Below are 13,568 nucleotides of genomic sequence, written 5' to 3' on the forward strand. Positions count from 1 at the left end.
AATCCCAGATATTTAAGTACTTTGAAATTGCCCTTTAACTTTTGAAAGAAACTACCTTGCTCTAATATATAGTTGGAGCTAGAAAATGTATTGTTTCATGTATGAATATATTGATTGGTTTCAAAATGACAACACATACTGAGCAATCAATACTATATTTCTAAATTGTTGTAATTAAACAGAGAAAATATTGCGCTAAAAATATCGGATTAAAATAAAAGTAAAGACATTATTCAGATTACAAATGTTTGAAATAACATTGAAATCATTGGTAAACGCAAATTCTCTTTTCAACATAGCATTTTCTTGCAGAAAGGAATGTTTAATACCGGAATGTGACTTTTTATTGCAATATTATGACCTGATAAATATAGTAAATGTATATATGAAGTTATTATAAAGGGTTGGGCTAGATCACCAAAACACATCTTGCATTTGATTTTTGAAGTAGCATGTAACATAAGATAGTTGATAAACATTTAGCCTATATGGTCTTATTAAAAAAAGAACAGAGGATAAAAACCAAAGAAAGGATTAATTCTAAAATGATAATAAAGAAGGTTTCCTAGCATTGGGGAACAACACCTGTGATAGCATAAAGGTTAGTATGAGTGTGATCAGTTGTATGAAAATTTCATAGATAAAGTAAAAATAGAAGGAGCATGCTAGAGTGAAAGGTCTTGAAGTAAAATTATTTGTTTTCCTTTTTTGTTAAATACCATTCTGACAGTAAACTTTTGTGTAATTAATGACATAACAGATTTTTATAACAAAATTGTCACCTGGTTTCGCGAGGTTATAGCTTGTGTTGTACAGTGACAAACGTGATAATAATATTATGGTATGTCTTCTCGTTATGTAGAATATTTCAGTATTAAAAGCAGGATTTGATGTTTTATGTCATTTGTTATTGGATGACATCAGAATTTGTTGTAACACCGCATAATTTTCCCTTACGAACTAAATATGTACCGTCAATTACTGCTTAAAGACTGTTACTTTACATAACGAAAACACTAGTAGTGAGTGTGGACTCTGATTTAGAGAAGTGAGTTATTTATTTGTCACAGACATAGTGCTGGGTGAGTGCTTTCTTGTTTCAGTCTGAACTTCATTGAAGGATTAACCGCTGTACACAGGTGTTTTCAATTCTCGGAGATATTCTCTGTATTAAATTCATCATGCATGTCTGAAAGCAGTGAATGAATTGAATTGATTGGCCTTAATTTTTATTTTGCAGCATCTTGAATTGCAAGATTTGTGATTAATTGGAAATTTCACTCCAAATCAATTCAGACGCTTTAAAATATCTTTTCTTTTTAGAGAAGTAGTTCATCTACATCCTTGAGATACTTAATCCAATTAAAACCTTTGTTTTGCTTTTGATTTTAATATAAATTCAAATGTTAAAACATGTACTGAAAGTCAGAAACATTCATAAATTTAAAACTGAAATATTTCTCAAGTTATAATGAGCATCAATTACACAACCATTGTCTTGTTTAAAACAAATTTTGTTGAATGTGTAACTTCAAGTTTAAGCAGCTACAAAAGTGACTGTTTATTTAAAATTATGTCTACCACTGGAAAGACTGTTTTCTTTGTTTTTGCTTCTAATAATATTCACATGTGTTTGAAAAAAGTATGATCGTAAAAGAGAAAAGAACATTTTATGATGTATATTTCAATAAATTTACAGTGATACATTGCATAATTTGCTTTGCTTATTCCTTGTCATTTGGTATCACTCGTCTCCTTTTCAAATCAATCAGTAGTCAAAAATCTTTTCATGAGGTTTTTGGACCAACCCTATGAACATTAGTGCGTTCAGTTCATCCTTGGAAAATAAGATGTATGCTTAAAAATGCCTTCGTCGTTTGTTTAATGTTTTCTATATAATTTGGACTGGACAATGTGAAAATCAATGTTTTTCTATATATAATATAAGGGTCACAGCCACAACCATCTAAATTTTATCCATTCTTTCTCATTGAAAATCGGCTCTCATCTCAAAAATACATCAGAATACATTAATAATATTACCGCTATTGTACCCTTAAAACAACGAATTTTAATCCATTATTTAAAAGCTCTATCAAAACTATCCTTCCTCTTTACTTTTCTCTAAGTCTACTTCGGAAAGGATGGGAAGAAAACTTTCCACTAATAATGAAAAATTGTAACCCTAACCTAATTAACCTAGCTTTCACCTTATTTTAAATAATTCAACGTTGCAACAGAAAAGATGACAAATATCGGATATCTTGTAAAGAAAGTTTTATAATGTAAATTGATATGCATCATGCTATACCATCTGGATTCTGAATCTTGGATAAATATAAACACGCTGAACAACTGCTGATAATGAATATCTTTATTTCTGGAGAAAGTCGTAACCACAAAGTGATAGAATGATAAAAACGCTGACCTTTTACACATTGTGTGCATTTTAAACGCTTTTGAACAGTTACTGAAGATGTGCACAGACAAGATAGAGGCACTGATTAAGTATACTATCTTTATCATATATCCACATTAGCATTAGCAAATATAATGTAATATAAAAGTTTAGGAATGTGTATTTTGGTCATATTTAAAACATAATCATTTGTCTCAACTGTTTTTGCGATGACAAGTTATATATTTAGATATGATTACATAACCATTTTGATATCACACCCCTTATCATCTCGATGGTCCAGATATCGGTCAGAGACCGACTTCAGGCCGGGCTGATAACAGGGAGTGATAAGGGGTGTGCTACCTAAATGTTCGTGTGATAAACTGTCTACAGTGTTTTTTATCGAAAATGTTTATCACTGTTTTGTCTGCATGTCACATTTAAATAATATCATAATTTAAAAGCAAACCATACCATTGACCGATACATGATCTATTAATAAAATGTTAGACTCATTTTTTAGAAAACCATATGAATGACAAGAAACGTTGAAGCAGTCATATTAAATGTAAAGTGTAAATGCAATATTTCTAAATCCCTCAAATTATTGTGTCATGTATTACAAATACCTAATATAACTGGGCCGCCTGGGCGTAGTTGTTACCGTCATAGGCTTTTTAGCGATCCAATTTAGCAGTCAAATCTTCTAATTTAAATGTTTGTTTATGATAATCGAGAAAATTTCATTCGAGGGATGTGATATCATCCGAGCTGATATCAATTTATGAGCATTTTGGTCATATCTCATATACATGCATTATTTAAATAAAAAATAAAAATATATATGATATCTTCTGTAAACATTTGATGACAAAATCACATTAAAATAAAAAAAGCAAGTGTGCCACATCATTGACTGATAATAAAAATATTACAAAAATGTACATTTTTAAAAAAAAAACCGTATCTAACAGTCCTAACTGAAATGTAAATGAAAAAATCCTAAAATCCAACTATATATATATGTGGAGGTTGGTAAAGGGGAGTTGTTCCTCTCATCATTGACATCATTGGCGTCAGCGTTCCAACTTAGCAGTCAAGTCTTCAACGTTTTGGGATTTGTCACATACAAAAATAGGGATATCAGTAGTAAACCTATGATAAATGCGTAATCACAAAGTGTTGTATGTCTATTAAAAGTTAGTATGACTGACGTCATCACAAAGTGTAAGTCTATTAAACGTTAGTATGACTGACGTCATCACAAAGTGTATGTCTATTAAAAGTTAGTATGACTGACATCATCACAAAGTGTATGTCTATTAAAAGTTATCATGACTGGAGTCATCACAAAGTGTAAATGTCTATTAAAAGTTAAAGTTAGCATGACTGACGTCATCACAAAGTGTATGTCTGTTAAAAGTTAGCATGACTGACTTCATCACAAAGTGTATGTCTATTAAAAGTTAGTATGACTGACGTCATCAAAAAGTGTATGTCTATTAAAAGTTAGTATGACTGACGTCATCACAAAGTGTATGTCTATTAAAAGTTAGTATGACTGACGTCATCACAAAGTGTATGTCTATTAAAAGTTATCATGACTGGAGTCATCACAAAGTGTATGTCTATTAAAAGTTAGCATGGCTGACGTCATCACAAAGTGTATGTCTGTTAAAAGTTAGCATGACTGACGTCATCACAAAGTGTATGTCTATTAAAAGTTAGTATGACTGTCGTCATCACAAAGTGTATGTCTATTAAAAGTTAGTATGACTGATGTCATCACAAAGTGTATATGTTTTTATTAAAAGTGGTTACAGAAGCTGACGTCATCGCAAAGTGTAGGTCTATTAAAAGGTTAGCATGACTGACGTCATTACAAAGTATATGTCTATTATAAGATTAGCATGACTGACGTCATTACAAAGTATATGTCTATTATAAGATTAACATGACTGACGTCATCACAAAGTATATGTCTATTATAAGATTAGAATGATCACAAACGACGATAGAATGTAACATATTCTGAGCTTATATCAAAGTGTGTAATATTTACATTAGCTGATTAGGTTATCACAAAGTTAACATTCATGAGCTGAATAATAACTGTCATAATTCATTTTCTATTCAGTTGCTTATTATTTGCATTAAAAATGAAAAAAAAAATGAAATTGTGAAAGATTGTGCAGACAACAAAAGCAAAACAAATCATTCCACATGTATTTTTCTGTTAAATAGACACACATAAATACACACTAAACATTAGGTATTGTAATGTCTAAATAATAACATTGGAGCATCTTTAAGTATATTGTGAGAATTGTTGAATTATTATGAAGCTGTCGTCCATGAAAAGGGTACAGAATCTTAACGGCAATAAATGGGCCTGCGAATCAGTAAGAAATGTATACAATGGCATTTGCACTTATGAACGATTACCAGAAATATGCACTTCAACTCAAATAATCTGAAAATTGAGAAATATGTATGAGAAATTTTCATAACTTCGGCGATAGCCATTTGCAATTTTATAATATGCGAGACCTCACCTAGCACCCAATTTTGGACAGATAGAAGGAAGGACAAACGGATACAATGACTATTAAGGAAGCTCAGATATTAAGAGGCGTGCTGCCAGAGTTAGCGTTAGTGGTGTATATGACAGGCAAATATCTGATAACAAACTTACAGTAAGTAAACCAAGCAATTTCATTTTATGATCTATGTAAAGATATTTTTATTCCTTAGCTATTCTATCATAGTTTGAACAAGTTGATGTGTTCTCAAGTTATCGTCCGGAAACTAAAATTTGTGTAAAATTTATTTTTTGTAACAGTGACCTTTGTAGTTGACCTTTTTACCTAATTCAATCCCAGGCCGTATTTTCTCATATGCTACCATTGTGTGAAGTTTGATCAAAACCAATAAGTTTGTTATCATCTGGAAACCAAATCTGAACAGACAGACCGACGGACAGACAGACAGTCAGACGGGGACATGTACACTAATAACCGACAGGGGACCAATAAACTGATTGCTTATAACAATTAATCCTGCACAAAGCATTGTGCTCAAAATGCACATAGCAACAGTCATACTAAAACGTGTAAATGCAAAAATTCCTAATTCCTTCAAAATAATGTGACCCAAAGTCAAGTCTTCGAATGTTTGTTTGCAACAAACTAAAAACAGAAAGAAACCAGCGAGACCGGCAAAATCTAGAACGCTATCACAAAATGCATGTCTATTTAATCGGCAGAGGACTAATAAACTGATTGCTTATAACAAAACATTTATAGGACGGGAACACACAATAATTCTACACAAAGTATTGTGTTTGGTTCTTTTTCTAAGATCGAATTTTAAATCGGAAAGTCTAATTCTAAATTTTTGTGCTCGAGGATTTCTAAAACCTCAATTGTGTTTAGTAATATGCATCGTTTTATGATTTGACTTGCTCATTTCCATTTGCATTTTAGTTTGGAGGGGATGATGATTTGGCATCGGACTGTAGTCAGGAAATGGCACACACCCTTCGATCTTGGTGCTAAAAGTTGGATGAATCATGTTGATTGAAACAGATGATCCTTGGCGTCTTAACGATTCACTTGAAGCAACACGCTTTCTGTAATATAAATCACTTCTTACTGACATTTGGAAGGAAAATCATTATAATAAAAAAAAAATTGTCTGATTCGATATGTTCGAAATGTACTGATATTAATAAATGGCATGTAAAAACGTATCTTTCTATACTATATTCAGTCATAAACAAGATATTCTATATGGTTGATTTTTGCAAAATTCTTCAAAATATTACTCTTTTTCGAGATTCAGTTTTTAAAATGTTGAATAATTAAAAGCATGTAAACAATAAAGTACAATCAATTATTTAAAGAACGGAATGCTAAATATGATATTTTACAGACAAATTTAGATAAAATTCTTGAAAATTTAATACTTGTATTATTGCTTCTCAGTAAAATTAGCATACATGTAATTGACATATCAATTAGAAACTGATGTCGTTAAAGGGATAAAGACTAAATAACTAGACGATGACCTACCTTACATATCTCCTAGTCTTGAAGTATACGACAACAGTAACAGATAATATAAGAACAGAGACCGCCGTCAATGATAAAACAATAGACAGAACGGTCATCGCCGACTCTGAAAAGCAAACATTAACATCAGGGACTGACTTAAAAAAATTCAAAACATATAAAAACTCTATGATAATTTCTTTTTGTTCCTGTGCTCAGGGACAATTTTTTCTGTGCTCAATGTCTATCAGTTTTAGGGACAATTTAAGTAACAATAGACGAGTATAGTAAGAATTTATCTGTATACTGTAGTCAATGGAAGAGAGTTCTGCTCGCATATAGTGTTGCATTGTTCCAAGGTTAATATTAACATTTATACACGGGTATATATACTATCTCATCATAATGCCTTAACCAGTTTACTGTGTTTAAAAAAAGAATTTGTTGAACTAAATACCTTCCGATTTCTTAGAGTTATTATTCTTTGTAGTAGCTGCTGTTGTTTCCACCTCAACAGACGTCCCGGTTCCGATTGATGGCGGATGAACATTTCCATTTGTTGTTCTTGTATATTTCGTAGTACTAGTCGACGTCGTTATATCTCCCGTAGTACTAGTCGACGTCGTTATATCTTCCGTAGCACTAGTCGACGTCGTTATATCTCCCGCAGTACTAGTCGACGTCGTTACATCTTCCGTAGCACTAGTCGACGTCGTTACATCTTCCGTAGTACTTGTCGACGTCGTTACATCTTCCGTAGTACTAGTCGACGTTGGTTCTACAGCATAGTAATTAACTATATTTCTATGACTTTATTTACAGTAATTGAGTCTCATCAGTCTAAACCCAATTATTGTTTCACATTCAGTTAGATGTATCGAAAAAGAGAAAACATTCGTAATTTACAAGAATTCCACGGAAGTGGATGTGTCGCCTGCATCGCAGTTTAAAACATCACAAAAATAGTTATTTACAGTTGAAAATATTGTTAATAATTACATCATAAAGGTGAAGTTATCAAGTCCCGCAACGCTTGCAAATACTGACGAATTTTGACCAGTTTCAAACCACTCACTCCGAGATCTCATTAGTATAAAGCAATATACCAAATTTGTTTGAAATGGGATAATAAATACTTAAGTTATCGAGCGAAAAACATGGACTTAACTGTTTGACGATTTTAAAGTCTCGTTACTCTTGTAAATATTGACGGATTTTGACCTTTATCGAACTCATCCGAGATCGCATTGATATAAAGCAATACACCAAATTTGGTTAAAATCGGACAATAAAGTTATCGCACTGAAACCTTTTCCCCAGACGCCGACGCCGACACCGACGCCGACGACGCCGACATAGTGATACCTAAGTGTCGCCCTTGCGTTGCAGGCGACACAAAACCCACTTAAAACCACAAATGAACTTAATACTTTAAGGGAATATTGTTTTTTGGATATAATTCTAAATGTTAAGAAGTCTTGGTTGTTTGATGATTTAACAAAACAAAAGTATGATCTTTTAATACAATTACCGGAACAGTTGGTGACGTCAATCATGCCCACAAACTGTGTAGTGTAACCTGTGGGACATGTTAGACACTCAGTCTGTCCTTCCTGGTCCTGGTAAGTTCCTAAATCACAGAAAACACACCATCCATTGTCTTCACTTGTTCCTACGGGGCACTCAACTGTAACAAAACACAACAGGTTATAAATAAGTCATGCATAACTTCATGTGATATAGTAAACACACCATCCGCTGTCTCCACATGTTCCTGTTAGGCACTCAGCTGTAACAGGACACAAGCTATAATTGATATTATAGATATATAAGTACTGTCGAATGAACATATGCGTTGTCTTCACTTTTTTTTGCTGGAATGAAACACAATAGGTAGCATGTGCAAATTGTAATTTGTGAACATCATTGCATTCGGAATCCATTGAAAAACTATAGGAAAAACTACATACCAATTTCCCTCGAAATAAAATATCAAACTTTCGACCAATCAGAAGCCTCCGTAACGCTGTTTTTGAAAGTGAAACAATTGTGAAGGTATCTTTCAAAATTGTCTCTCCTTATCATTACTGAACTCAATATCTAAATGTTGACCAACCAGACGCCGTTATTTCATTTCCACGGCAACGGAGGCTTCCGAAGATTGTGTTATTGTCGTTCAAACATATATATGCATTTTGCGCTGATATTAGACAATATCTATCGTACGACCATCGTATGAAGCCAGGAAATTGTTGTCATGTTGGATAACGATTACGAAAAATAAAGGTTGAATGCACACCTCTTGACCATGATTAATATTTGTGCCAAACATTAAGAAATGTGTCTGAAAGAAGAAGAAGAAGAAGAAGAAGAAGAAGAAGAAAAGAAGAAGAAGAAGAAGAAGAAGAGGAAGAAATAATAATAAGAATCTGGTTGTGTCACACATGAAGGACCTACCACACGCGCCGTCATTTGGAATGGAACCGTTAGGACACGTGATCACTCCAGACATAGCAAACGTTTCAGGGTCGATGTTGTATGTGACGTTGTTGATGTTAACAGCAAAGAAGTCGGAGACAGAGTTGTTGATTTCTTGTGCTGTCTGCTCTAATTCAGCGATGGCATTGATGTAAGTTTGGAGGTCAGCACTCACTGTTGAAAAAATCATGAATTAAATTCTTCGTCATTATTAAATGTTTACAAGTATTTTCATTAATATGCTTTTGTCAGAAAGACTAATTGATCAATAGAGCTATAAAAACATCATTTACACTGATAGTAATTCCTATTCATGAAGCGACCTAATTGACAAAAAATCTCTAAATTATGTTTTTGACCATCCGTTTCTAAACCGTCTTGAACAGCAAACTATATTCCACAATCCGGACCTTCACTGACACCATAACCAAGACCCCCATCCCACTACAATGCATACTTCCTGATACGTCACCTCTCTCTTCACGTCCAAACCCAAACTTCCATTCATGCATGACTCGCAATCGACACATTTCCCTTTGACTTTCACAATCGAACCACTAGTTTAACTCTTTTTCTAAATCAGCATCTTTATTGAAATCGCTCAAAATATATTTCGTTCATTTAGCGAAACGATTGATTTGTATATTCGTAATATTTTTCATATCGTACGACAAGACAAGATGCATTTGACACAATCATATTTTTGTACGACATGATATGCGCCGAAATATGGTAAGCAGCAGAACACAAACGCTTATATAGTTAAAATCTTACCGACATTGTGTTCTAACAGCGCAGTGAGGTTGAAATCCTGGAGGTCTTCCAAGTTGATGAAGAATGAGATTTCTGCCGTTGTATCTGTATCCCGTTTACGTCTTGACGAGCAGCCCGTGGTGGATACGGACGTTGTACAGGCATTGTTACGTATACATTGGGCTTCTCCTGCAGCTGACGCCAAGGCTAGATCTGTCTCTGTTCCACAGGGGAGAAGACTGGGATACGTAACGGATGTGCGAATGGTCAATCGTCTTCCAGGAATCGAAGCTGGTAAAACAATTCAGTATATATAAAACGTAAGTAAAATAATTCATAATTCGTTGTACGAGTAAAGTAATGCACGCAGGCAAACATATTGCCTCTGTATCTATATCTAAAATACGCGAAATTGATTTGTTACTGTAGTCTTAAACTAATTGAATTGACTTCATGCAAGTGACTTTATGTGAAGAGTTAGTCGTATTTCATTTAAAACGTTCCATAAATAGTGTGCACTATAAATCTTGACGGGAATGCACTTGAAATAACATTCTTGGAAAGGTGAACACTTTTGCCATTCCAGGGTGGTACATGGACTCTTTTTTCAGTTTTCTGTTTGTGTTGAATTTAATATTTCATTATTTTTTTTTTATTTTCTATAATTGAGATAATAAAAAAATAATCATTGAAGCACGTGATTAGATTTACCTGCACAGCTGGGAGGAATTCCGTTCCATTGGTATGAGGTGTTCGCCCCACACTCATAGAAATCTCTGGGTGCGTTAACAAAATCCAAACCAGTCTCACAGGTGATTTTACAGCGTGTATAGTCACCCTCATAATAACAAACATCCTTCTTTGTGTTTCGACTTTTTAACAAAAGAAGTCCGATCGGATCACATTCTAGAAATAAGATGAATATATGTAATTTGATAATGATATTGAATAACTTAGCAAAATGATTTCAAAAGACATCGATATATCAATCAGTGAAATTATTAGACAATACATTACCCTGACATGGTTCTGTATTACAGTCAGTCTGGTCCTGGCTATTCCCCGAACAGTCAACCCCATCTGGTCCCGGGGGCGGGTTTGAACACGTTCGTATTCTTGTCTTGGTTCCTCCGTTACAGGTCTGGCTGCATTCTGTATATATTCCCCATTCCGCCCAGTTTCCATCGACTGAAAAAGAAGTTAATGAAAATGGAAAAATGTGTTTAGTTTAATGATTGATAACTCAAAACAAAACGGTGTATACTTTTAAACATATAGTGATTGAGATGGTTGTGCTGGAGGTTGGTATGGTGATGGTGATGGTTGTACTGGAGGTTGGTATGGTGATGGTTATGCTAGAGGTTGGTATGGCGATGGTTATGCTGGAGGTTGGTATGGTGATGGTGATGGTGATGGTTGTGCTGGAGGTTGGTATGGTGATGGTGATGGTTGTGCTGGAGGTTGGTATGGTGATGGTGATGGTTAGCTGCGGAGGTTGCTATGGCGATGGTGATGGTGATGGTTGTGCTGGAGGTTGGTATGGTGATGGTTATGCTGGAGGTTGGTATGGTGATGGTGATGGTGATGGTTATGCTGGAGATGGTATGGTGATGGTGATGGTTGTGTGGTGGTGGTATGGTGATGGTGATGGTGATGGTTATGCTGGAGGTTGGTATGGTGATGGTTGTGCTGGAGGTTGGTATGGTGATGGTGATGGTTGTGCGGAGGTTGGTATGGTGATGGTTGTGCTGGAGGTTGGTATGGTGATGGTGTGCTAGAGGTTGGTATGGTGATGGTTGTGCTGGAGGTTGGTATGGTGATGGTGATGGTTGTGCTGGAGGTTGGTATGGTGATGGCGATGGCTGTGCTCGAGGTTGGTATGGTGATGGTGATGGTTGTGCTGGAGGTTGGTATGGTGCTGCTGATGGTTATGCTAGAGGTTGTATGGTGATGGTTATGCTGGAGGTTGGTATGGTGATGGTGATGATTGTGCTGGAGGTTGGTATGGTGATGGTGATGGTTGTGCTGGAGGTTGGTATGGTGATGGTGATGGTGATGGTGGAGGTTGGTATGGTGATGGTATGGTGATGGTGATGGTTATGCTGGAGGTTGGTATGGTGATGGTGATGGTTGTGCTAGAAGTTGGTATGGTGATGGTGATGGTTGTGCTGGAGGTTGGTATGGTGATGGTGATGGTGATGGTTATGCTGGAGATGGTATGGTGATGGTGATGGTTGTGCTGGAGGTTGGTATGGTGATGGTGATGGTTATGGTGGAGGTTGGTATGGTGATGGTGATGGTGATGGTTGTGCTGGAGGTTGGTATGGTGATGGTGATGGTTGTGCTGGAGGTTGGTATGGTGATGGTGATGGTTGTGCTGGAGGTTGGTATGGTGATGGTGATGGTTATGGTGGAGGTTAGTATGGTGATGGTGATGGTTATGGTGGAGGTTGGTATGGTGATGGTGATGGTTATGGTGGAGGTTGGTATGGTGATGGTGATGGTTATGCTGGAGATGGTATGGTGATGGTGATGGTGATGGTTGTGCTGGAGGTTGGTATGGTGATGGTGATGATTATGCTGGAAATTGGTGATGGTGATGGTTGTGCTGGAGGTTGGTATGGTGATGGTGATGGTTATGCTGGAGGTTGGTATGGTGATGGTGATGGTTGTGCTGGAGGTTGGTATGGTGATGGTGATGGTTATGCTGGAGGTTGGTATGGTGATGGTGATGGTTGTGCTGGAGGTTGGTATGGTGATGGTGATGGTTATGCTGGAGGTTGGTATGGTGATGGTGATGGTTGTGCTGGAGGTTGGTATGGTGATGGTGATGGTTATGCTGGAGATGGTATGGTGATGGTGATGGTTGTGCTGGAGGTTGGTATGGTGATGGTGATGGTTGTGCGGGAGGTTGGTATGGTGATGGTTGTGCTAGAGGCTGTATGGTGATGGTTGTGCTGGAGGTTGGTATGGTGATGGTGATGGTTATGCTAGAGGTTGGTATGGTGATGGTGATGGTTGTGCTGGAGGTTGGTATGGTGATGGTGATGGTTATGATGGCGGTTAGTTTGGTGATGGTGATGGTTGTGCTGGAGGTTGGTATGGTGATGGTGATGGTTGTGCGGAGGTTGGTATGGTGATGGTGATGGTTGTGCTGGAGGTTGGTATGGTGATGGTGATGGTTGTGCTAGAAGTTGTATGGTGATGGTTGTGCTAGAGGTTGGTATTGTGATGGTGATGGTTATGCTGGAGATGGTATGGTGATGGTGATGGTTTGATGGAGGTTGGTATGGTGATGGTGATGGTTATGATGGAGGTTGGTATGGTGATGGTGATGGTTGTGCTGGAGGTTGGTATGGTGATGGTGATGGTTATGGTGGAGGTTGGTATGGTGATGGTGATGGTTATGCTGGAGGTTGGTATGGTGATGGTGATGGTTATGCTGGAGGTTGGTATGGTGATGGTGATGGTTATGCTGGAGATGGTATGGTGGTGGTGATGGTTGTGCTGGAGGTTGGTATGGTGATGGTGATGGTTGTGCTGGAGGTTGGTATGGTGATGGTGATGGTTATGCTGGAGGTTGGTATGGTGATGGTGATGGTTATGCGGGAGGTTGGTATGGTGATGGTGATGGTTGTGCTGGAGGTTGGTATGGTGATGGTGATGGTTGTGCTAGAAGTTGTATGGTGATGGTTGTGCTAGAGGTTGGTATTGTGATGGTGATGGTTATGCTGGAGATGGTATGGTGATGGTGATGGTTGTGCTGGAGGTTGGTATGGTGATGGTGATGGTTATGCTGGAGGTTGGTATGGTGATGGTGATGGTGATGGTTATGCTGGAGGATGGTATGGTGATGGTGATGGTTGTGCTGGAGGTTGGTATGG

General features: G+C 36.6%; 1 protein-coding gene across 1 annotated transcript in view; it reads right to left on the reverse strand.

The window, feature by feature from the left end:
* Nucleotides 1-4,386: 4,386 nt before the first annotated feature.
* LOC138320824 (sushi, von Willebrand factor type A, EGF and pentraxin domain-containing protein 1-like) overlaps nucleotides 4,387-13,568 on the reverse strand; it is a 36,933-nt gene continuing 27,751 nt past the window's right edge. Inside the window, exons 19-26 of the mRNA XM_069264076.1 lie at nucleotides 10,702-10,872; nucleotides 10,396-10,590; nucleotides 9,706-9,975; nucleotides 8,911-9,105; nucleotides 7,985-8,140; nucleotides 6,911-7,231; nucleotides 6,475-6,580; nucleotides 4,387-6,032 (exon numbers count right to left, since the gene is read on the reverse strand). Of these exons, the coding sequence (XP_069120177.1) occupies nucleotides 5,822-6,032; nucleotides 6,475-6,580; nucleotides 6,911-7,231; nucleotides 7,985-8,140; nucleotides 8,911-9,105; nucleotides 9,706-9,975; nucleotides 10,396-10,590; nucleotides 10,702-10,872 (1,625 nt within the window). The 3' untranslated portion in view covers nucleotides 4,387-5,821. The remainder of the gene's footprint in view (nucleotides 6,033-6,474; nucleotides 6,581-6,910; nucleotides 7,232-7,984; nucleotides 8,141-8,910; nucleotides 9,106-9,705; nucleotides 9,976-10,395; nucleotides 10,591-10,701; nucleotides 10,873-13,568) is intronic.

The sequence above is a fragment of the Argopecten irradians genome, chromosome 4 (assembly GCF_041381155.1).
Source record: "Argopecten irradians isolate NY chromosome 4, Ai_NY, whole genome shotgun sequence".
NCBI lineage: Eukaryota > Metazoa > Mollusca > Bivalvia > Pectinida > Pectinidae > Argopecten > Argopecten irradians.